We start from the raw sequence: 26,578 nt of genomic DNA, 5'->3' as shown, positions 1-26,578 counted from the left end.
CTCCCACCACCCGACAAATGTTACAATGCAAAATCCAAGGATGACAAAAGTTAGCTGTTTCTAATTCAGTCAAAAAGGGTGCAGTAAAATAGTTTCACAATTCAAAAACAAATAGTATCACAAATATAATAATTGATATTATAACTCATTCTTGAATACATCAATCAATGGCAGGCTTATTTTTGCTGTGAATTTCATGAACATGCAAACATGCATTTGGTACAGCTCCGACAACATCATATTTAGTTTTACTTTGGGCGCGTTTAGTTCCCCCGCCAAAAAATTTTGGATGTCAAATCAGCACTTTGACCGAATGTCGGGAGGACTTTTCGGACACTAATTAAAAAACTAATTTCAGAACTCACTTGGAAATCACGAGACGAATCTTTTGAGGCCTTTGACCGCGTCATTAGCACATGTGGGTTACTGTAGCACTTATGGCTAATCATGCACTAATTAGACTTAAAAGATTCGTCTCGTCATGTACATCCAAACTGTGTAATTAGTTTTGTTATTTAATTATATTTAGTGCTTCATACATGTGTTTAAAGGGGAGGTGAAAATTTTTGGGTGAAAATTTTTGGGAACTAAACGCGCCCTTTGTTCTTGCAGACCACAACCACACCTTCTCGCCGCCCATGCCACCGGCTCAGGTGATACGGATACCAGCGAGCTCTCTCTCACACGGTCACACCATTGCAACACCATCATCGTCGTGGTGACCAGCACCAGCAGGTGCGTAACGCGCGACGGCGCAGTCGGCCGCGAAGAGGTTGGACGTGGTGAAGTTGGTCTCCCCTCCCATGGTGGGCATGGCGGCCCTGACGTCGAACCGGTTCACGTAGTCGGAGCGGTAGGTCTGGCCGACGACGCCGTGCACGTCGCCGGTGAGGTCGTCGAACCTGAAGGCCAGGTCAAGGTGCGCGAGGCAGTCGTCGGAGGTGACGCCGTATCTGTGCACCTTGGACTCCTCCTCGGTGATGGGCACGGCGTTCGCCCTGATCTTGAACCTGCCGTCGAGCGCCACCAGCACGCCGTTGGCCGCCTTGGTGCGGGTGATGGACAGGGCCGGCACGGCGCTGGACGTCCACGCGGCGTCGGCCTCCTGCGGGAGGCGCACGGGCTCGCCGTCCAGGGCGAGCTCCAAGCGGTCGACGTCGTCGTCCCAGGCGGCGGTCTTCCGGGCGCCGACGTAGAGGCGGTGGCCGTCGAAGAGCACGGCGATGGCCTGGATCCAGGTGAAGTCACGGGTCATGCCGTCGCCGCGCTTGCCGATGAAGTGGGCGTTGATCTGGAGGTCGCGGTCGGAGAGGACGCAGAAGTCGGCGTCCCTGCGGCCGTGGAAGTAGAAGGCGTTGCCGTCGCCGCCGATGAAGCGCGGGTCGCCGCAGGCTCCGGGAACGCTGCACACTGCAAATTAAATGCAGCATTGCATTGGCCACACACAACAGATCGATCCGGTTAGGAATTGATTTTTTTAGATAAAGGAAACATCTCCGGCCTCTGCAGCCGCACACAGCCAGGTTAGGAATTGATGAACTAGTCGACATGATCAAGATCAAAGGAGAGCAACAGATCGAGCGTGCTCACCGCAGACGGGCTTGCAGGAGTTGCAGTCGGCGTAGCATGACTGGGGACAGGCGGCGGGGCACTCCATCGGCTTGCCGGAACAGTAAGGGTAGAGCTTGCGTGTGAGAACCGCCCAATTTGATACTATTTTAAACGAATCGCCGGTCATTATCACCTAGATGAGAGTTAACACGTGATTGCCGTAGAGCGTGCCACGTGTTATCCCACATCTAGAGACACGAATAACCGACACGTCATTCATTCAAAATAATACCAAATCCGGTAGTCCCGGTATGTGCTCCAACATACGCCCAGAATCAGCATATGCACATACCGTATACAATCGAATACATAGCCAACAATCCACAAAGAGCAGTTATATAAAACCAGAGTTCGAGACTTAATATTACAAGTTCAATATAGGTGGGTTTCAAGCTTCACTTTACAAGCCTTGGGCTCACGCGAGTCATATTAAACAGAGATTTAGAGCTTATTGAAAATACATGCTCTCCCGAAGCTCAGCTACGATAAAACTTACTTAAGATGATGATGCCTTGCTCAAGGACATCACCACAGCAGCAACAGCCTACTCTTCCCCCGCATTAGGATCAGCGGGGTAGAAATGGCCGAACACCACTTCTGACTCACCTGCAACTAGGTTTAGAAAGCACCCTGAGTACGAAGGTACTCCGCAAGACTTACGCGATTATATAAACAAGGATCATGCAAAGGCTCAAGGAAAAGCTTTAAGTTTAAGTACTTATTGCATAAGCATAAGCTGCCTAGACTATCACCTAGCAAACTTAATTAATCTTGCCCAACCCCCAGAATTTTAGTGGATTAAGAGAGTAACACAATATACATAACAGATCCTCAACATGACATGAAACCAAAGCCAACAAAACCGAAACTCTCTATGAAGAATTCGACGAACCAAGAGCTTGCTCATATCCGAGAGCGCGGCAATTCGAATTGGTTATAACCTTGCAAGGGTGTACTACTTTACCCACACGACGCGAGAACCATGCGACTCACCCAACCGATCACGCCGGGCAAGGGGGTACTCACGTCAACCGTTCCCAACCAGGCTCAACCGTTGAGGGTACGCCCAGCTTGCGCGTGGAGACTTAGTTCCACCGAGGACATCTCTAAATTTTCCTACACATAGTTCCACTCGGGGACCTGCTAAGCCTCCCTGCATAGCCCGATGGCCACGCATCTGGGACCGGGCCCCAATGATCAAGTCAAAGAAGGTATTTGGCTCATCCGTTCCATTATATTGGATATGTGGTAGCACGGAAAGGTGCTCAAGGCCGATGGCATCAACTCGGTCCTTAATCGATCCAAGCGGACTATGCCCATGTGACTTCATTCTCTAGGCCCTACTATTCCGCTCGAATCTCGATACTACCAAACTCATACCACTAAACCAAACCAGTGCGATCAAGGGTAACCAGTAAGTGTGATCCTCCAGACTATTCCTGTCTAGCGAGCAAAAGAAGTACTCTAAGCCGGGCTAAGCATCTAGTCAGATTAAGTTATTACTGACTAACTAGTGACAAGGACATGGTTAACAATTCAAGGAAGATAATGCAGGAAATTAGGTATAAGAATGCAATACATACATACTATTAATAACCCAACATTACCCGGTGAGATAACTAACTCAGATTAAGTAGGAGCAAGGAATCATGCTTAGCTGCTTGCCTTGGATAGCTTCGGACTCGACCGCGTACGGAACTCCAAGTTCAGGCTCGACGGGCTCGGCGGGTTCCACGGGTTCGTTCTCCGACGGTCCGGTCACTAAAATGCATGAATGCGATGCAAGAATTAAGAAATGAACTAAACAACAAGCATAAATCATAAAACAAAACAAGCATGCAGAGGATGATGCAAAGAACTCATGAAAATTGATTATGCAGTAAAAGCATTTTCCTATAAATAACCATAAATATTTTAGCTTTCAGCCACTCTAAACAAAGTAAATCAGAAAAGGCATGCAAACTAAACTAAACAAATCTAAGAAAAATATCTTTGAAACCAGGCAGCAACACAAGGCTAACAAAACTAGTTTTGCCATTTTCTCACTTTCCAGAAAAAAGTTCTATAAAAAACCATATTTTGGACAGCAAGCACGAAAACGAAATGAAACCCTAACCAACAGCAAGGAAACACATGAACAAGTTGCACCACTAAAAACTACACCTCACAAGGAGTCTAACAAAATTTGGTTTGGCATTTTTCTAGCAATACACAAATAACTAAGTAATAAACTCACTTTTGAAAGATAAAACAATAGATAAATCTACAGCAAAGTAACATGCACAAAAATATTTTTCCTAGGTAGATCTCAGCTAGAGGAACTCAACAAAACAAGTTTCATGATTTTTAGAGCTATACATGAATTTCTAGGGATTTTACAAGGTTGCTGCTTAAATGGAACCTAAGAAACCCTAGCGAAATTGCTAGGTCTACCCGAGGGTAGCCACCCCGGCCACCGACAGGTGGGCCCAGGGGGCCGGGCGGCACCACCAGGCCGGGTCAAGGCCAAGGGCTGCGGAGCGAGGCCGGAGCGGGCCAGGGGCGGCGCGCACGGGGAGGAGAAGACGGCGGCGAACCTCACCAGCAAGATCACGGGCGGAGAGCGGCAGCGGGCTAGCGGCGCGGCGGACAGGGGCGGCGGCGGGCGAAGGCGAGCGGCGGCGGCCCTGCAGGGGAGGGGAAGGGGCCGGGTTAGGGGTTGAACGGGTCGAGGGAAGCGAGGAGATGCTCCACCCGCGAAGAATCGATGAGGGACTCACCGTGGGCGGCGAATCGGCGGCGGCAACGGGAGCTCGGCGGCGGCACCAATGGTGGAGGGGGGTTAGGGTTTGAAGGGGAACGGGGCCGGTGTAAGGATCGATGGACCAAGAGGGGGGGTGAATTGGGCCTTTTTCAAATTTCTAAGATAGATAAAACAACCTTAACCTATGCAAGGCTAGTAAGGCTCAATTCACCAACCGGCTAAACAAAGCAAACTACACAAGCTAACAAAGATATGAAACTAAGCAAGGTAGAGCTAAGCTATAATCTCTAAGGTCAAGCACATGAAATAAAGCATGAAAGTAAGTGCTTGAAATGAAAGAGAGTGCAAGAGACAACCGGATTTTTCCCGTGGTGTCGATGTGTTGGCACACACCCCTAATCCACGTTGTGACACTCACTAAGAGTCTTGTCACCTCCCATGTCACCGAGACTTGGGCGCTCACTAAGAGTCTCCGTTCACCATCCCGGCGTGGTGGAGCTCAAGCCACGTACAATTTTCTTCTCCGGGCTCCCACAATCCTTGGCAAGCTCCGCGAGAAACACTTCGATCACCAAGATCGTCTAGGTGCTGCCAAACACCAAGAGTAACAAGTTCCTAAGCCTTCACTTGACCTACACTCAGTTGGCCCTAGCTCAAGCACACTTGCTACACTTGCAATGGATGAGTTCTTCAAGGTTGAAGCACAAACAAAGCACTAGATCTTCTCTCTTTTGCTCAAAGCTCTATCTCTTCTTCTCAAGGGTGGCCTCAGGTTTTTAAGGTGTCAAAAGGCAACTGAAATGAACCAGGGGGTACCCTTATATAGAGTGGAGGAGGTCACATAGCCGTTGGAGGTTTTCTGCAGAAAAACCGTGACCACCGGAAGAACCGACGGTATAGAAAATATGGGCGTCGGTTCAACCGGTCTCTCTGTGTCAAAGAAGTAGCCGTTGGAGTTCTGACACAGTATCCACGCTTGCGTTATTGCACCGGTGCATGCTCCGTAGGGGCATCGGTTCAACCGGTGCTGAAGAGGTTCGCTGATCAACTCAAACAAGCGTTCTGGAACAAAGTACATCCAATGCTCCGGTGCTTTGATTCTGAACCGTCGGTTCAACCGGTGCTGTAGAGAAATTGGAGTCAACCAAACATGCTCTCTGGAACAAAAGACTTTCATTGCACCGGTGCTTTGATTCTGAACCGTCGGTTCAACCGGTGCTGAAGAGATGTTGAAATCCATCAAAACATGCTCTCTGGAACAAAAGACTTTCATTGCACCGGTGCTTATCTTCTTGACCATCGGTTCAACCGGTGCTTTACTTGATATCTGCCTTCATCCAGAGAAGATAGACCGACAGGGCATCGGTCCTTCCGCCATGCATCGGATGCTCCGATGCTAGTGCACCGGTTCAACCGGTGCTACTGATTTTCTTTGTTTTCAGCTGTTTTGACTTGGATTCGAATGTGACTTTGATTGTTTCTTCTTCCAAGAGTTGTGTTGACTTCTATTGACCATCTTTTGCTGTTTTTGAGTGAGTGTGTAATATTTCTAGGGCCAACTCAAGTTTGATCAAGCTACTAACTCATGAACCCCTCTTAATAGTGCGATCACTACAAAACTATAAAACCTATACTAACCTAAGTGTCCTTCTCAACCTTGTGACACTTAGGACTAGAAAGATCCTTAGCCTTGACAAATATAAGTTAAAAGCCGAGATCGCCTTTTTGAATGACCGAAATTGAGGGGCCTCTTTTGACATATGACCAAATGAGCGATAATGATCTATTAAGCTGCACAAACTCATTAGTCACAATAATGGTTGTTATTAATCACCGAAACATACCTTGAGGGCCTAGATGCTTACAATCTCCCCCTTTTTGGTGATTGATGACAACACTAACATAAATAACGAGAGAGCGAGAAAGATAAAGCAAGATAAACACAAGCAAACTCGAAAAGAAGGACCAAAGAGCTCAACGGCTCAAACGAAATTCATAGATATGTCTCAAAGCACGGCATACTCAAGCGACAAATGTACATATCCATGAACTAACACCAAATGTGATACAAAGAATCAAAGTCCTGAAAACTACGAGCTCTCTCTAGCTCTACCCTCCCCCTAACTCTGTACCCTCCCCCTAAAACCTCTCCCCCTTTGGCAACAAAGCACCAAAAAGGAAGGCGATCTAATCCTGAGCTGGAGAAGGCGGGGTCTTCCGGCTGGGTCCGGTGGAGAACTGAGCGGCGGAGTCGTCGACGTCGTCGTCCGTCCAGTCGTCGTCGACCGAAGAAGACTTCTGCTCGACCGGAGTCGTCGGAGCAGCAGAAGTGGCTGGTGTAGCGGTAGAAGCTGGTGCGGCGACGATCGTGGAGTCCGTCGGAGGAGCAGACGTGACGGGAGTCAGGTCTGGCTGAGTGGGGCGCACGACGGACGGACGGAGCACCTCGGGCTGAGAAGGAGAGTCGAACGTGAGTGACTGAGCCGAGGGGTGCTGGAGCTGGTGTAGGATCTGCTGCTGTCTATGAAACTCTGCACGCTGCTCGGCTGTCCAGACACTAGACTGTGGAGCAGGAACCGGGGCAGCAGTAGGAACAGGACTGGCAAACAACCCGGTCGGTAGAAGTGGTGACACCGGGAAAGATGACAAGGGTGTCTGCATGAATCCGCCAGCAGGTGGAGGAGGAGCAGTGGGGTCGAACTGGAGCTGCTGGGGTGTAGGGAGCTGAGGCTCAGGCAGTCCAGTGTGTCGGTACAGCTGACCGAAGCATCCCGAGAAGAAGGTAAACATATGCTGCTGGATCTGGGACTGCTGCTGAAGCTGTAACCTCATGGCCTCCTGCTGCTGCCGAATCCCCTCAAGCACTAGAGTCTGGGCCTCCTGCTGGCGAGCCTGCTCGGCCTGCATGCTCAGCTGAGCTGCTGCAAATCTGTCCTGCTGATCTGAGAGCCGAGTAAGAATAGCAGCGAGTGCATCGGGCTGAGTGACCTGAGCGGTGGAGACTGGAGGAGCGGGGGCTCGTGCTGCACCAGAAGATCCTGCCTCATCATCATGAGCTCCTCGAGGGACGGTAACAGTGGGAATGAAGTCCTCGTCATCCTCCGAGTCCTCTGAGTCAGTGATCAGGTAGTGTGGGAGCTGGGCCTCTGCAGCTGCTAGTGAAGCGTCCTCGGCTGCTGTCGGATCATCTGCAACTCTGCCCTCAGCCAAGAAACGCTCATCCAGAACCCGCTGTGCTCGGCGCTGGCCTCTCGAGCCACGACGACTGTCTCGAGGAGTAGCTGGTGAGTAAAAACTGAACTGTGTCCTCGAGTGCTCCAGCTCATCCATATGCTCATTCTGACTTAGCTGAGCCAGAATCCAACAGATCCAATGAGCAAACGGATGCCGACGGTGAACTGTCATGCCATCCAGAATCACATCCTCTAGCTCGCAGATAAAGAAGTCGACAAGGTCAAAGTCACGACCTGTCATGATATAAAGTAGAAGCCACTGCTGCAGAGTTGTGATCCCCTCATTGTATCCAATCCGAAACAACAAGCTCTTCCTCAAGGCTAGATGGATAGTGTGTGCCATGGGAGTCAGCCTGTCCGGAGTCCTCGGTGTGCCAGGCAGGAAAGGCTGCTGAAACAGAACACTGATCTCCTCATCAGATGGAACGTGAGACTCGTGAGGACGTCGAGGAGGTACCGTGCTGCCATAAGCCTGATAGTGTATGAAGTGTGGCTCCTCGGCAATCTGAACTCCAAGATAGGTAGCCAGTCGTGCTCGGGTCAAGCGATAGTGCCTTTCCTGGAACATGAAGTCTATAAACTGCCGGTCCTCCTCAATAAACAGAGTGGCGTAGAAGACTCGAACCCACTCTCGAATATACCTGGACCTCTCACTGAGTAGAGCAGGCAATCCGACATATCTCTCAAAGAGAGGAAGCACTGGAGTCCCACCTGCTGCTACACGCATAGCTACCCAGTGGAGCATCTTGTGCTCACTAATCTTGATGTCCAACTGGCAGTAGGTGTGGTAAAAAGACTCCTGAAGCAGAGTGTAAAAACGACGATCAACTCCGACATCCCTCTGCTCGGGAAACCACTGCTCCGGGGTCACATAACGCAATCTCTTGACCCTAGGTCCTGGTATGCCACTGAGATCAAACAACTCAACCTCGGGCAGCTCCTCACCACTGTCCTGACCTCCTATCTGAGTGTCACTGCCGGTGTGCTGCTGCTGCTGTGCATGGCCTGCTCCCCTCTGAGTGCCACCACCTCGAGTCCGTGGACGTGAGCGGGACTCAGGTGTGGCCTGAGCTGTCTGAGTACGTCCTGAGCGACGTAACTGCTGCTGTGGCTCCCCCTGAGCCTGAGGATCCCTGATCCTGAGTGAGCCCTGCCTGTCAGCTGCATCTGCCACTGCCTCGGCCTGCTCTCGCTCGCGGTCCTCACGGGTGCGCTTCTTCTTTTTCTACACAACCATCTTGCTCTTGCCCTTCTTGTCACCAGCCATCTGACATAGAGAGTCAAAACAAAGTTTTGATTTGAGCCTATGACGTGAAATCTAGTGGATAGCAGCCTTGATATCGATGACACGCTAAAGGATTTAAAAGATATCTATGTGAGCATGTGCAAAGATAAGTGACAAGATTCTTGTGTGTGTGATCAAGGCACTGATATATGTAAACATGTGTGTAAAGGATGATGTAACAAAGGAAATTCACTTTGCAACAAGGTGTAAAGGTCATACCCTTGCAAATCAGGGAAGAAATCGAAGAAAAAACCTAAGAGGCAATTTCTCGAGCACCTTGAGTGCGCCTGATCAAGGGGTGTAGGGAGTGAGACAGAGCCCTTGCTGCGGCTCGAGTAGGGCAAAGGAGCAGGGGAACGCGCGTGCGGAGGTGCTGCGAAGCGGCGGCGCTGCTCGTGGAAGGCGACGGCGCGCGGTGCGGGCGGCGCAGGGGAGCGCAGGGTGGCGCAGCGTGGCGCGGGCGCAGGCGCGGCGCGTGCGCGAGCGCTGGCGCGTGGTGCGGCGGCGAAGTTGGGCAGGAGCGGCGCGCGTGCGGCAGTGGAGGGGCGTCGTGGGAGTGGCGGCGGCGGAGCGGCGTACGGGCGCTGGGTGCAGGGCGGCAGTTTCGCGAGGAGGAAGAGAAACAGAGACTGAGACTGACGCGTGGGCCCGCGGAAGGATTAAGTGAAAACATAACCGGCGGGCCCGCCAACCCTAAGCACCGGAAGGTCCGATGGTATGGAGAAAAGAACGTCGGTGTAATCACCGGTGTAAGTTTGACCAGATCTGAACGAGATTGAAACATGGTCAGAAGGGCACCGGAAGATCCGCCACTGAGGCACCGGAACATCCGATGGGCGTCGGTGCAACGGCAGGAGTAAGGTCCAGAGGCTATGCAAGGGCCATTTACTCCACGCAGTAGCACCGGTTGAACCGATGCAGAAGCGTCGGTTCATCCGCCATACATCGGAAGCACCGGTGACCATTGGTGTAAAGGTAGGAGGTTGTTCCAGAGGCAATGCAGGAACCGTGCCACGAAGACTTAAGCACCGGTTGAACCGATGAGATGAAAAGCAAGGCGTCGGTTTAACCGGTGGTTAAAGAAATTTTCTGCTGAACTACAAACTCTACTTCTGATCCAAAAACTCAAAGCCAAAGCCATAAACACTCAGTTTTGGATCATTTTCGAGAGACAACCTCACCCCTCAAACACTCAAACTAAATGCTCGCAAGCTTTTATATTAACTTAGGCAAATTAAGATACAAGCGAGGTTTAAACACTAAAACCAAATGTATGAGCCACTTTGCCTATGAACTTAGAGATAGAAACTTTATGTTCGATAGGACGTGACTCAATAGGCATGAAAGCACAACATTGATCTTATCACCCTTGTAGAGATGATATATCATATTTAGCATGAATATCTTTCTCGAAGTGTGATTTGCTCCCTTGTGATGCTACTAACGAGATGCAATGCCAATGCAAAGCGAGAAATTAAACATGGATGCATTCTATATGACAAGCACATGCATTGCAAAATTTAAATCTATCTTGTCAAGTTTGAACCCTCGTCAAGCTTCTTCATGATGAACCTTTCTTCATGCCATGAGCGAAACCAAGACCACCGGCTCATGCAAGACCCATGTTCATCACTATCTTGACAAGGTTAGACAAGCCCCTAGCACATGTACATGTGAAATGCATCTATATGACAAGGCAATTATATGACGTTAGAAGCATCTAGAACGTTAAGCTCACTCCTTAGCCTAACAAAAGTACTCTCGTCTAGAGGTTTTGTGAAAATATCCGCCAATTGCTCCTCGGATCTCACACCTTGAAGAGATATATCTCCTTTGGCTTCGTGATCACGCAAGAAGTGATGGCGAATATCAATGTGCTTTGTGCGAGAGTGTTGAACCGGATTTTTGGCAATTTTTACGGCACTTTCATTGTCACAAAGGAGCGGGATCCTATCTAGTTTCACACCAAAGTCCAAAAGGGTTTGCTTCATATATAGGATTTGGGCACAACATGCACCGGCCGCTATATATTCCGCTTCCGCGGTGGACAAAGCCACAGAATTTTGCTTCTTACTCGACCAAGAAACTAGAGAACGCCCAAGCAAGTGGCAACCCCCGGAGGTACTCTTGCGATCGACACGGCTTCCGACAAAATCCGAATCCGAGTATCCCAAGAGATCTAAGCTAGCGCCTTTGGGGTACCACAAGCCTATGCTTGGGGTGTGCTTGAGATACCGAAGGATCCTATTCACAGCCGAGAGGTGTGATTCCTTTGGGTTTGCTTGAAAGCGGGCACACAAGCACACACTAAACATTATATCGGGCCTAGATGCGGTAAGGTAAAGCAAAGACCCTATCATAGAACGATAGAGGGATTGATCAATCGGTTTACCGTCCACATCCAAGTCGAGATGCCCATTGGTTGCCATGGGTGTCTTGATTGGCTTGCACTCATCCATCTTGAACTTCTTCAAGATATCCTTAGTATATTTTTCTTGATGGATGAATGTCCCTTCCTTCATTTGTTTGACTTGAAAACCAAGGAAGAAGGTCAATTCGCCAATCATGGACATCTCGAATTCCCTAGACATCATGGTAGCAAACTCATGGCTTAGTAAATCATTAGTTGAGCCAAAGATAATATCGTCAACATAAATTTGACAAATGAAAAGATCCCCGTTGACGTCTTTTGTGAACAACGTGGTGTCCACCCTCCCGATCTTGAAGCCTTGCATGATTAGGAAGTCACGAAGCCTCTCATACCAAGCCCTTAGAGCTTGTTTGAGCCCATAGAGTGCCTTGTGCAACCTATAAACATGGTTAGGATTCCTCGGATCTTCAAACCCGGGAGGTTGCTCAACATAAACAAGTTCGTTAATAACGCCATTTAAGAAAGCACTTTTCACATCCATTTGATACAACTTAATGTTATGATGTGAAGAGTAAGCAAGAAGAATGCGGATAGCTTCAAGTCTTGCGACCGGAGCAAAGGTTTCACCAAAATCCAAACCTTCGACTTGAGAAAACCCTTTTGCCACAAGTCTTGCTTTGTTGCGTATCACCATCCCATGTTCATTTTGCTTGTTTCGAAAGACCCACTTGGTGCCGATGATGTTCTTGTCTTTCGGAGGAGCTTCGAGGACCCAAACTTCATTGCGGGTGAAGTTGTTCAATTCTTCTTGCATGGCCATCACCCAATCCGAGTCCTCAAGTGCTTCCTCTATGCTAGTGGGTTCAATACAAGAAACAAACGAGTGATGTTCACAAAATGAAGCATGCTTAGAGCGAGTTCTTACTCCCTTTGAAGGACTACCAATGATTTGACCAATTGGATGATCCTTGGAGATGCGACCATGCTTCACTAGCGGTATTTGCGTGGATGCTTGTTGGGGTGGATCTTGTGTGACTTGTGCTTGTTGTGGAACACTTTGCTCTTCTTGTTCTTGGACTTGGGGTGTTGGTGTTGGCACATCTTCTTGAGGTAGTGGATCATCTTTTTCTTGATCTTCATCCATTTGGGGCGCCGTGGAGGTGCTTGGTGTAGATGAGGAAGGTCCTCCCCCTTGATCATTGCCTTTATGCACCTCTTCCGGCTTGATATCCCCAATGGACATATTCTTCAAAGCTTCATCAATCTCTTCATCACCTACATTTTCATAGCCAACAACCTCCTCTTGGGAGCCATTAGATTCATCAAACTCCACATCACATGTTTCTTCAACTAACCCGGAGGTTTGATTGAATACTCTATATGCTTTGGAGTTTGATGCATAACCAAGAAAGAAACCTTCATCACATCTACTCTCAAACTTACCGAGCCTTTTCTTCTTGTAGATGAAGCATTTGCAACCAAAGACTCGAAAGTATGATATATTTGGTTTCCTCCCGGTAATGAGCTCATATGGAGTTTTCTTGAGGAGTCGGTGGGGATACACTCGGTTGGATGCATGACACGCCGTGTTGATTGCTTCCGCCCAAAACTTCTCGGACGTGCCATAATCATCCAACATTGCTCTTGCTAGGGTGATGAGTGTCTTGTTCTTTCTTTCCACTACTCCATTTTGTTGAGGCGTGTAGGTGGCGGAAAACTCATGCTTGATGCCCTCTTTATCGCACCATTCTTCAATCTTCATGTTCTTGAACTCGGTGCCGTTGTCACTCCGGATCTTCACAATTGGGGAGTTGTACTCCCTTTGAGCTCTTCTTGCAAATGTCTTGAAGAGTTCCGGAGTTTCACCCTTATCGCCTAGAAACATAACCCAAGTGTAACGTGAAAAATCATCAACGATTACTAGGCAATAGAGGTTACCACCAATACTCTTGTATGTAGTTGGACCAAAGAGATCCATGTGTAGTAGCTCGAGCGGCTTGGAGGTAGACAACATCGTCTTGATGGGATGATGTGTTGCGACTTGCTTCCCGGCTTGACATGCTTTACATAGCTTGTTCTTGTCAAACGTGACATCCTTCAAGCCGGTGATCATCCCTCTCTTGTGGGCTTTCTTGAGGTTGCTCATGCCAATATGAGCAATTCTTCTATGCCAAAGCCACCCAAGAGAGGACTTGGTGAAGAGGCATGTCATGGTGCTTGTTTGCTTTGAAGAGAAGTCCACTAAATAGATGTTGCCATGCCTAAACCCCGTGAATACCATTGACTTGTCTTCTTCAAGAGTTACTACAACACCATTCTTGTCAAAGGTACACGTTAGTCCAAGATCACATAATTGAGCAATAGAAATGAGATTAAAACTAAGTGCTTCTACAAACAAAACATTTGAAATAGATAAATCTTTAGAGATAGCTATTCTACCCAAACCTAAGACTTTCCCCCTTGAGTTATCACCATAGGTGACATGTTCATGATCGCCGGGGTCTTCAAGAGAGGTGAACATGCTATCATTGTCGGTCATGTGTTGAGAGCAACCGCTATCAAGTACCCAATGTTTTCCACCGGCTTTGTAGTTCACCTACACACATGAGAATTCACTTTTGAGTTTTGGGAACCCAAACAAGCTTTGGGCCTTGCACATGTGTGACAAGAGCTTTTGGGACCCAAAGTTGCTTGGGGAGCTTTTTCTTTGACTCCTTAGTGAGTTTGCCAATAAACTTGGCCTTCACCTTGCCCTTCACTTTACTCAAGAGAAAATGGTTATTTTGAAACATTGAAGAGTAATTCTTGGGTAAATTAGGAAGAGGACGTGATGGTAAAGTGCACTCCCTAGTGTGGGGCCCGGTGACTTGGCAATGTTGGCAATATGATCCAACTTCCTTGATGAAGCTAATCTTGATCTCCGGAGAAGGAGTAGTGCCTTGATTTGGCTCCGGAAATGAACCAAGACCTCTCTTGCCATAGTCACGTGCATTGTTGAAGAGAATTTCCTTGTGGATGTATTCTCCTCTTGAGAGCTTCTCCACACTACTCTTGAGGCTTGCCACTTGATCCATCAATTCCTTTTCCCTAGAAGGTACAAGCTTGGGCAAAGCATTAGTGGCATTTGCATTAATGAGTAGGTCATCACATGAAGTAGAAGCATTGACCTTCTCAATAGTTTCATGAGCAAAGTTCTCAAGACTTGGGTCAATTGCTTCATAGGCAAATTCAAGTTCTTGATATTTGTGAGCCAACTCCCTATGCTCTTGTTTAAGCTTTTTGTGGCTCTCTTCAACTTGCTTAGCAAGTACAAGTGACTCATTGTGCTTTTTGAGCAAGTCATTGTACTTGCCAAGCAAGTCGGAGTGGGCAAGCTCTAACTTGGCATGAGTGCTCTCAAGAATCTTGACTTTGCCCTTTTCCCTCTTGATGACGGATGTGTACTCATTAATGAGATTAGTGAATTCATAAGGATCAAGCTCTTCATCACTTTCATCTTCACTATCTACCTCACATACCTTGGTGTTACCTTTTGCCATGAGGCACATTGGAGGTGGAGGTAGTGATTGTTCTTCATTTGTGAGGGCGATGGTGACTATGTCTTCTTCATCACTTGAATCTTCGCTTGATGAGACATCGGTCACCCATTCTTGTTTTTCCACCAAGAAGCTTCTCTTGGTGTGCCCTTTCTTCTTTGGGAAGAGCTTGGTCTTCTTGTCATGACTTTTCTTCTTCCCAAGCTTCTTGTTCTTGTTCTTCTTCTCATCTTCTTCATCATCGCTTGAATCATGGCGATGTTTGCCTTTGTTGTCCTTCTTTCTTTTGTCCGGCTTGGGGCAATCGGGAGAGATGTGGCCTTTTTCTCCACAATTATAGCAAGTTTTGTTCTTGACATCTCCCCATGGCCGGAACATTCTTCTTTTGGGGTCAAAGTTGAAACCCTTCTTGTTGATCTTGTCATTCAAGCGTGTGAACGTCCTCATCATGAGAGCAAGTTCTCCATCATCTTCTTCATCGGATGAGCTCTCATGATGATCCTCTTCTTCATTGCTTGAGCTTGATTCTTGCTTGACCATCTTGAGCTTGCGGGATTTGTTAGCCTTGGTTTTGAGAGCAATTGACTTGCTTGTTGTTGGCTCTTCGGTCATACCAAGGATACTCATTTCATGAGCGCGAATTTCGCCCACAAGCTCTCCCACTTCCATTGTATCAAGATTCTCCTTTTGAAGCATAGCATTGATAATGTTGTACTTGGGCTTCGGAAGGAGCATGAGAATCTTGCGGTTGATGGAGCCACTGTCAATTTTGGAAACTTCAAGAGCATTAATGTCCTTGACAATGACATTCAAGCGGGAATACATATCATTGCAATTTTCATGAGCAAGCATTTTAAAAGAATCATATTTTGCTCTAAACAAGTGATATTTTTGTTCACGGACTTTTGTGGAGCCTTCATGAATTTCAATTAGCTCTTTCCATATATCACTTGCTAAGTCCATGCCATTTACTCTAGCAAAGACTTCCTCACTAATGGCTTCGAAAATTGCATTTCTAGCCTTTGCATTCCATTTTAATTGCTCCGTGGTGGGAGTTCCGGTGAACCCGGTCTTTGTTGCCAACCACACTTCGGGGGAAATCGCATCAAGGTATGCGGCCATACGAACTTTCCAATAGGCAAAGTTCTTGCCCTCGAAGTGAGGCGGCGAACCTCCCATCTTGGCCATAGCTCTAGGTGGTGAAGCCTAATGATCCAAATGAGCAACGAGGCTCTGATACCAATTGTAAGGATCGATGGACCAAGAGGGGGGTGAATTGGGCCTTTTTCAAATTTCTAAGATAGATAAAACAACCTTAACCTATGCAAGGCTAGTAAGGCTCAATTCACCAACCGGCTAAACAAAGCAAACTACACAAGCTAACAAAGATATGAAACTAAGCAAGGTAGAGCTAAGCTATAATCTCTAAGGTCAAGCACATGAAAGAAAGCATGAAAGTAAGTGCTTGAAATGAAAGAGAGTGCAAGAGACAACCGGATTTTTCCCGTGGTGTCGATGTGTTGGCACACACCCCTAATCCACGTTGTGACACTCACTAAGAGTCTTGTCACCTCCCATGTCACCGAGACTTGGGCGCTCACTAAGAGTCTCCGTTCACCATCCCGGCGTGGTGGAGCTCAAGCCACGTACAATTTTCTTCTCCGGGCTCCCACAATCCTTGGCAAGCTCCGCGAGAAACACTTCGATCACCAAGATCGTCTAGGTGCTGCCAAACACCAAGAGTAACAAGTTCCTAAGCCTTCACTTGACCTACACTCAGTTGGCCCTAGCTCAAGCACACTTGCTACACTTGCAATGGATGAGTTCTTCAAGGTTGAAGCACAAACAAAGCACTAGATCTTCTCTCTTTTGCTCAAAGCTCTATCTCTTCTTCTCAAGGGTGGCCTCAGGTTTTCAAGGTGTCAAAAGGCAACTGAAATGAACCAGGGGGTACCCTTATATAGAGTGGAGGAGGTCACATAGCCGTTGGAGGTTTTCTGCAGAAAAACCGTGACCACCGGAAGAACCGACGGTATAGAAAATATGGGCGTCGGTTCAACCGGTCTCTCTGTGTCAAAGAAGTAGCCGTTGGAGTTCTGACACAGTATCCACGCTTGCGTTATTGCACCGGTGCATGCTCCGTAGGGGCATCGGTTCAACCGGTGCTGAAGAGGTTTGCTGATCAACTCAAACAAGCGTTCTGGAACAAAGTACATCCAATGCACCGGTGCTTTGATTCTGAACCGTCGGTTCAACCGGTGCTGTAGAGAAATTGGAGTCAACCAAACATGCTCTCTGGAACAAAAGACTTTCATTGCACCGGTGCTTTGATTCTGAACCGTCGGTTCAACCGGTGCTGAAGAGATGTTGAAATCCATCAAAACATGCTCTCTGGAACAAAAGACTTTCATTGCACCGGTGCTTATCTTCTTGACCATCGGTTCAACCGGTGCTTTACTTGATATCTGCCTTCATCCAGAGAAGATAGACCGACAGGGCATCGGTCCTTCCGCCATATATCGGATGCTCCGATGCTAGTGCACCGGTTCAACCGGTGCTACTGATTTTCTTTGTTTTCAGCTGTTTTGACTTGGATTCGAATGTGACTTTGATTGTTTCTTCTTCCAAGAGTTGTGTTGACTTCTATTGACCATCTTTTGCTGTTTTTGAGTGAGTGTGTAATATTTCTAGGGCCAACTCAAGTTTGATCAAGCTACTAACTCATGAACCCCTCTTAATAGTGCGATCACTACAAAACTATAAAACATATACTAACCTAAGTGTCCTTCTCAACCTTGTGACACTTAGGACTAGAAAGATCCTTAGCCTTGACAAATATAAGTTAAAAGCCGAGATCGCCTTTTTGAATGACCGAAATTGAGGGGCCTCTTTTGACATATGACCAAATGAGCGATAATGATCTATTAAGCTGCACAAACTCATTAGTCACAATAATGGTTGTCATTAATCACCGAAACATACCTTGAGGGCCTAGATGCTTACAGCCGGGGCTCGACGCGGATAAGGAGAAGGGCAAGGGAGGAGCGAAGGGCGGCACGGCACACGACGATGAACGGCACGTGGCGCGGCTCACGAGGATGGCCGGCGGCGGCGACGCGTGCCGCGGCGCGCGGGAGAAAACAGAGAGGAGGGAGAGGGAGAGGCTGACAGGTGGGCCCGGTGCGATTTTTCTTTTCTTTTCCTTTTTTTTCCTGGGTTGTGACAATCTCCCCCCCTTAAGAAAATCTCGTCCCGAGATTTAGGTAGACGAGAGGGGAAGGATAAAACTCGGACTAGGTTGAGGCCATATTCACCTAGACAAGATAAACATCTAAGAGATGATGCACAAAGGCAGGGATGATGTGGTGTGAGACATTCCTAGGGTTTTCTTGATGGTGACTGTGTACACATATAACAGTATCTAGGAAACTGAACTTCATCAAGAAAGTGGGGGTGATTGAGAGGAAACTTACTCATCGGAAAAGAATTCCGGATATTCTTGACGTAACCGATTCTCACGCTCCCAAGTGGCTTCATCTTCGGAGTGATTGCTCCATTGAACCTTCACAAATTTCACCAGGTTACGCTTCACCTTTCTTTCATCTCGATCAAGAATGGCTATTGGGTGTTCTTCGTAGGTAAGGCCCGGTTGAAGATCAAGTGACCCAAGGTCGACGGCGTCAGCTGGAACACGATGGCACTGCTTTAACTGAGAGACATGAAAAACATTGTGTACTGCAGAGAGTGATTGAGGAAGTTCCAATTGATAAGCCACTGCTCCAACTTTCTTGATAATCCGAAAAGGTCCGACATAGCGTGGCGCTAACTTTCCTCTAACTTGGAAACGGCGAGTGCCCTTAAATGGAGAGACCTTGAGATAGACATAATCACCTATTTTGAGATGGAGTTCTCGGCGACGACGATCAGCATAAGTCTTTTGACGAGATTGAGCAATACGAAGATTCTCACGAATAATCCTGACTTGATCCTCGGCATCTTTCACCAAATCCGGACCATAGAAAGGCTTTTCTCCCGATTCGGACCAGTTGATCGGAGTTCTGCACCGTCTTCCATAAAGGGCTTCAAAAGGAGACATCTTAATACTTGCTTGATAACTATTGTTGTAGGAGAATTCTGCGAATGACAAGCAAGTAACCCATTTCTTCTCATACATAAGAGCACAAGCTCGCAGCATATCTTCTAAGACTTGATTGACTCTCTCCGCTTGACCGTCGGTTTGAGGATGATAAGCAGTACTGTAAGTGAGATCAGTTCCCATGGCTTCATGAAGACTTCTCCAGAAGTGAGCAACAAACTGAGGACCCCGATCAGAGACAATTTTCTTAGGAACACCATGCAGACAGACAATGCGAGTGAGATACAACTCCGCATATTGTTTGGCATGATAAGTAGTCTTCACTGGAAGGAAATGAGCAGACTTTGTCAATCGATCCACAATTACCCATATAGAATCATATCCCTGAGAAGACCTGGGTAACCCAGTGATGAAATCCATTCCAATTTCTTCCCACTTCCATGATGGAATAGGCAAGGGCTGAAGGGTACCAGCTGGTTTGAGATGCTCAGCTTTAACCCTTTGACAAACATCACACTCAGAGACATACCGAGCGATTTCTTGCTTCATGCGAGTCCACCCGAATCTTTGCTTGAGATCTTGATACATTTTGGTACTGCCCGGATGAATAGAGAATTGAGAACTATGGGCTTCATCCAGGATAATTCGCCTGAGGTTATGATCCTTAGGTACCACAATACGCTTCCCAAAGAATAGAACCCCTTGATCATCCGTAGAGAAACACCGAGCTTTTCCCTCATTCATTAATTCCCGAATTCGAGCCATACCCTTATTCTTCTTTTGGATTTTCTTAATTTGATCATAAAGATCAGATCTGACTGTAAGAGTAGCAAAATAGCCTTCTTTAACCATAGAAATTCCAAGTTTCCGAAGATCATCACAGAGAGTATGCACAGGAGGAGCTATGGTCAAGCAGTTGCATTGAACCTTTCGACTTAGTGCATCAGCGACGGCATTCGCCTTACCAGGGTGATAGTGCACCTCAATGTCATAATCCTTGATCAGTTCAAGCCATCGACGTTGCCTCATGTTTAGATCAGATTGAGTGAAAATGTACTTGAGACTTTTGTGATCAGTATAGATGTTGCAGTGATTACCAAGCAGATAATGACGCCATATCTTTAGAGTATGGACAACAGCCGCAAGCTCTAAATCATGGGTAGGATAATTTTCTTCATGTCGCTTGAGTTGACGAGAAGCATAGGCCACCACTCGGCCTTCTTGCATAAGAACACAGCCAAGACCAATGCGAGAAGCATCGCAATAGACATCAAAGCTCTTGGAAATATCCGGCTGAGCAAGAACTGGAGCAGTAGTGAGACGATCCTTAAAGGTTTGAAAGGCTTCTTCACAGGCTGGGGACCACTCAAATTTGACCCCATTTTTCAATAACTCGGTCATAGGCTTCGCAATTTTAGAGAAGTTCTCTATGAACCGGCGGTAATATCCCGCAAGTCCCAGAAAACTCCGAACCTCATGGACATTCTGAGGTTGCTTCCAATCGAGAACATCTTGCACCTTACTAGGATCCACAGCAATACCATCCTTGGAGAGGACATGACCAAGAAAAGATACTTCTTCAAGCCAAAACTCACATTTGCTAAACTTGGCATAAAGATGATGCTCTCTAAGCTTTTGGAGAACGATATGAATATGACGAGCATGATCTTCTTTGGTCTTGGAATAAATGAGGATATCATCAATGAAGATGATCACAAAGACATCCAGTTCCTCCATGAAGATGCTATTCATCAGATACATGAAATAAGCCGGTGCATTGGTGAGGCCGAAAGACATGACAGTGAATTCATAGAGACCATATCTAGTAGAGAAAGCCGTTTTCGGAATGTATTCAATTCGAATCTTGATTTGATGATAACCCAACCTTAAATCAATCTTAGAAAAATAACGAGCTCCAAAGAGTTGATCAAACAAGATATCAATCCGTGGAAGAGGATATTTGTTCTTGACAGTAACTTCGTTTAACGGACGGTAATCAACACACAACCGTAAACTATCATCTTTCTTCTTCACAAAAAGAGCCGGGCATCCCCATGGAGAGGAGCTCGGACGAATGAAACCCTTGTCCAATAAAGTCTTGAGTTGTTTCTTCAATTCTTTCAACTCATTGGGAGGCATTCGGTAAGGCTGTCTAGAGATGGGAGCTGTTCCGGGCTTGAGCTCTATGACAAATTCAACCTCACGATCAGGAGGCATACCCGGTAATTCTTCCGGAAAGACATCCGGATACTCACAAACCACGGGAATATCTTCCAACGCCGTGGCTATGGTACTCGCCAAGGCATATAAACAAGATTCTATCTTGGCAAGAGACAGTAAAACTCTACTCCCAGAAGGGTGCAAAAGATCAATGGTGCGGGGCCCACATTTGATAACTCCGTCATGCTTACCCAACCAATTCATCCCAAGAATCACATCTAAACCCATCTGATCTAGGACAAGAAGATTAGCTTGGAAAATAGCTCCCTCGATGAGAATTGGAACCCTATCCACAAAGTTTCTAGAAATGATCTCTCCACCCGGTGATTCTATCTGGTATGGCACTGGTAGATTTTGCATTTCAAGCTTACTATGCAGCACAAGTTTCTTGCTGATGAAAGAAAAAGTTGCTCCAGAATCAAAAAGAACCATAGCAGGGTGAGAATTGATTAGGAGCGTACCCATAAGAACTTCAGCATTCTCCGGAATTTCTTCGGCGATGGTGTAGTTGAGGCGGCCACGTTTAGGAGCTTGTTGTGGCTTAGCTTCTTGACACTGTGCTTGAGGCAGAGGAGTATTGGGCCTAGGTGCATTGAAGGCACCACCACGCCTCGGAGAGGGGCAATCCCTAGAGATGTGGCCTAAGCCACCACAATTGAAGCACGGACCCTTTGCGGTCACACCTGGGTTGTTCCAATAGGCACTGACCGGCCTAGGAGCTTGTCCTTGAGGAGGTTGAGGGTGACGCACAATCCACATAGGACGGGGAGGTTGCGTACCCGGTGCCCGAGGTGGAAAAGGAGAAGGCCCCAGACGTGGACGTGAGGAGCTACCGCCCGCAGAGGTAGGAGCAGGACGCTTGTTCTTTGCCTCAAGATTCTTCATCTTGTGCTCAGCTCTGATAGCGATATTCACCAAGTCATTGAAGTCCTCAAACTTGGTAGTGGAGAGCTTGTCTTGCAACTCTGCGGAGAGCCCATCGTACAGGCGTTCTTGCTTCTTGGCATCGGTGGCCACTTCTTCAGGTGCATATTGGGAGAGGGTGTTGAAGGCATTGACATAAGCCATCACATCACGACCTCCTTGAGTGAGATTCAGAAACTCCTTCTTCTTGATGTCCATGATACCCTTGGGAATATGGAAGGAGCGAAAAGCTGTGCAGAACTCCTCCCATGTGAAGCGGTAGTTGGCAGGGTGAGATGCCTTGAAGTTCCGCCACCAAACCCCAGGGGCATCATGCAGTTGATGAGCAGCAAAGAGTACCTTCTCATGTGGCTCACATTCAATAAGACCAAACTTCTCTTCAATGACATTGAGCCAGAAATCCGCATCCAGAGGATCCTTGGAGCCACGGAAGATGGGTGGATTGGTGCGGAAGAAATCTCCGAACCTGTTCACTTGAGGCTCAGCTCTTGGACCATTATTGCCGGCATTGCCCATCTGGTTGACTATGGTTGCCATGAGTTCAGTTTGTCGGGCCAGGACGTCCGCGAGGTTTGGGTGAACTGGAGGATTAGGAAGGGAGTCCTCGTTGTTGCGGTGGTTGTTGCCACCCGAACCACTGGCACCATCCCTTTCATTTCCCGAACGTAACACCATCCTGCTAATAAACAAAACGGTTAGCGGTCAGGAATGAAAGATAGAGGATGATACACAAAGGCAGGGTGGAAAGACAATGTGTAGATAAAAATCTAACACATGATCAACACCGAAATAGCAACTCTAAAAGATAGAGCAGATTTGGTCCACTAAGATTAGCAAGAACTGAGATCAGCGAAAACTAGACCACGACACACTAGATCAGTTAGATGCAGGTTTGAAAACCACAAGAGAATATGCATGCATGCGAGGTATGAATGCAACATGACGTCTCCTCACATCGTGAGCACGTCTTAACGTTCTAGCACTCACTTACGACCCGCAACAACCGCATTGTCCAACAGCGCTACAACCCTCCTACTAGCACTTAGGACAATGGGTGATTCCCACCTTCCCAACTCCGGTAAAAGGCTTAAAAGATTTCCAGAGGGTGAAAGGGTTTTCCTACGCTACCGCTACTCATGAAGACAAGAGAGATCAAGCATATCTTAATTAAACAAGTGAAGCAGTAAAGGAGAATTAGCTCTAAGACGAAGGAAGAAGGATAGTATTTCACCTTAAGTTCAAATTTTTAATGAAAGTAAATCTTAGTGCAAGTGATCAAATTTTATTTGACTCTCAACCCACTAAGCCAATTTTAGGTTCAATTCATGGAAACTCAGCTCTGATACCCGTTGTGAGAACCGCCCAATTTGATACTATTTTAAACGAACCGCCGGTCATTATCACCCAGATGAGAGTTAACACGTGCTTGCCGTAGAGCGTGCCACGTGTTATCCCACATCTAGAGACACGAATAACCGACACGTCATTCATTCAAAATAATACCAAATCCGGTAGTCCCGGTATGTGCTCCAACATACGCCCAGAATCAGCATATGCACATACCGTATACAATCGAATACATAGCCAACAATCCACAAAGAGCAGTTATATAAAACCAGAGTTCGAGACTTAATATTACAAGTTCAATATAGGTGGGTTTCAAGCTTCACTTTACAAGCCTTGGGCTCACGCGAGTCATATTAAACAGAGATTTAGAGCTTATTGAAAATACATGCTCTCCCGAAGCTCAGCTACGATAAAACTTACTTAAGATGATGATGCCTTGCTCAAGGACATCACCACAGCAGCAACAGCCTACTCTTCCCCCGCATTAGGATCAGCGGGGTAGAAATGGCCGAACACCACTTCTGGCTCACCTGCAACTAGGTTTAGAAAGCATCCCTGAGTACGAAGGTACTCCGCAAGACTTACGCGATTATATAAACAAGGATCATGCAAAGGCTCAAGGAAAAGCTTTAAGTTTAAGTACTTATTGCATAAGCATAAGCTGCCTAGACTATCACCTAGCAAACTTAATTAATCTTGCCCAACCCCCAGAATTTTAGTGGATTAAGAGAGTAACACAATATACATAACAGATCCTCAACATGACATGAAACCAAAGCCAACAAAACCGAAACTCTCTATGAAGAATTCGACGAACCAAGAGCTTGCTCATATCCGAGAGCGCGGCAATTCGAATTGGTTATAACCTTGCAAGGGTGTACTACTTTACCCACACGACGCGAGAACCATGCGACTCACCCAACCGATCACGCCGGGCAAGGGGGTACTCACGACAACCGTTCCCAACCAGGCTCAACCGTTGAGGGTACGCCCAGCTTGCGCGTGGAGACTTAGTTCCACCGAGGACATCTCTAAATTTTCCTACACATAGTTCCACTCGGGGACCTGCTAAGCCTCCCTGCATAGCCCGATGGCCACGCATCTGGGACCGGGCCCCAATGATCAAGTCAAAGAAGGTATTTGGCTCATCCGTTCCATTATATTGGATATGTGGTAGCACGGAAAGGTGCTCAAGGCCGATGGCATCAACTCGGTCCTTAATCGATCCAAGCGGACTATACACATGTGACTTCATTCTCTAGGCCCTACTATTCCGCTCGAATCTCGATACTACCAAACTCATACCACTAAACCAAACCAGTGCGATCAAGGGTAACCAGTAAGTGTGATCCTCCAGACTATTCCTGTCTAGCAAGCAAAAGAAGTACTCTAAGCCGGGCTAAAGCATCTAGTCAGATTAAGTTATTACTGACTAACTAGTGACAAGGACATGGTTAACAATTCAAGAAAGATAATGCAGGAAATTAGGTATAAGAATGCAATACATACATACTATTAATAACCCAACATTACCCGGTGAGATAACTAACTCAGATTAAGTAGGAGCAAGGAATCATGCTTAGCTGCTTGCCTTGGATAGCTTCGGACTCGACCGCGTACGGAACTCCAAGTTCAGGCTCGACGGGCTCGGCGGGTTCCACGGGTTCGTTCTCCGACGGTCCGGTCACTAAAATGCATGAATGCGATGCAAGAATTAAGAAATGAACTAAACAACAAGCATAAATCATAAAACAAAATAAGCATGCATAGGATGATGCAAAGAACTCATGAAAATTGATTATGCAGTAAAAGCATTTTCCTATAAATAACCATAAATATTTTAGCTTTCAGCCACTCTAAACAAAGTAAATCAGAAAAGGCATGCAAACTAAACTAAACAAATCTAAGAAAAATATATTTGAAACCAGGCAGCAACACAAGGCTAACAAAACTGGTTTTGCCATTTTCTCACTTTCCAGAAAAAAGTTCTATAAAAAACCATATTTTGGACAGCAAGCACGAAAACGAAATGAAACCCTAACCAACAGCAAGGAAACACATGAACAAGTTGCACCACTAAAAACTACACCTCACAAGGAGTCTAAAAAAATTTGGTTTGGCATTTTTCTAGCAATACACAAATAACTAAGTAATAAACTCACTTTTGCAAGATAAAACAATAGATAAATCTACAGCAAAGTAACATGCACAACAATATTTTTCCTAGGTAGATCTCAGCTAGAGGAACTCAACAAAACAAGTTTCATAATTTTTGGAGCTATACATGAATTTCTAGGGATTTTACAATGTTGCTGCTTAAATGGAACCTAAGAAACCCTAGCGAAATTGCTAGGTCTACCCGAGGGTAGCCACCCCGGCCACCGACAGGTGAGCCCAGGGGGCCGGGCGGCACCACCAGGCCGGGTCAAGGCCAAGGGCTGCCTTGACCCCGCGCCTGGGCGCGCCCACGCGCGCGGCGCGCACACACAGCGGCGCCGGCGGACGGCGGCGCGGCGGAGCGAGGCCGGAGCGGGCCAGGGGCGGCGCGCACGGGGAGGAGAAGACGGTGGCGAACCTCACCGGCAAGATCACGGGTGGAGAGCGGCAGCGGGCTAGCGGCGCGGCGGACAGGGGCGGCGGCGGGCGAAGGCGAGCGGCGGCGGCCCTGCAGGGGAGGGGAAGGGGCCGGGTTAGGGGTGGAACGGGTCGAGGGAAGCGAGGAGATGCTCCACCCGCGAAGAATCGATGAGGGACTCACCGTGGGCGGCGAATCGGCGGCGGCAACGGGAGCTCGGCGGCGGCACCAATGGTGGAGGGGGGTTAGGGTTTGAAGGGGAACGGGGCCGGGGCTCGACGCGGATAAGGAGAAGGGCGAGGGAGGAGCGAAGGGCGGCACGGCACACGACGATGAACGGCACGTGGCGCGGCTCACGAGGATGGCCGGCGGCGGCGACGCGTGCCGCGGCGCGCGGGAGAAAACAGAGAGGAGGGAGAGGGAGAGGCTGACAGGTGGGCCCGGTGCGATTTTTCTTTTCTTTTCCTTTTTTTTCCTGGGTTGTGACATTGCGGTCGTGGCACTTGACCTTCCTTGGCTTGGGCTTGTCGTGGTGCTTGGGCCCCTGCGCCTTGGGTGGCCTGCCGGAAGGCGCGGCGGTGGCTGCCACGGCGAGCAGGATCAGGACGGCGGCCGCCAAGGCCAGCCTGATGGCCAT

The 26,578-nt window shown here is 47.6% G+C and overlaps 1 protein-coding gene across 1 annotated transcript; it reads right to left on the bottom strand.

The window, feature by feature from the left end:
- Positions 1–604: 604 nt before the first annotated feature.
- On the bottom strand, positions 605–26,578 carry LOC120700341. Its single transcript, XM_039984563.1, has 4 exons — positions 26,445–26,578; positions 22,359–22,695; positions 1,591–1,684; positions 605–1,410 (listed from the first exon to the last, which is right to left on the bottom strand). The coding sequence occupies exons 1-4, from the start codon at positions 26,576–26,578 to the stop codon at positions 689–691; spliced, it is 1,287 nt and encodes a 428-aa protein (XP_039840497.1). The 3' UTR covers positions 605–688.

This window comes from Panicum virgatum, chromosome 3K (genome assembly GCF_016808335.1).
Source record: "Panicum virgatum strain AP13 chromosome 3K, P.virgatum_v5, whole genome shotgun sequence".
Taxonomy (NCBI): domain Eukaryota; kingdom Viridiplantae; phylum Streptophyta; class Magnoliopsida; order Poales; family Poaceae; genus Panicum; species Panicum virgatum.
Note: the sequence above shows the minus strand (reverse complement) of the source record. Positions and strands in the feature narration are given on the sequence as shown.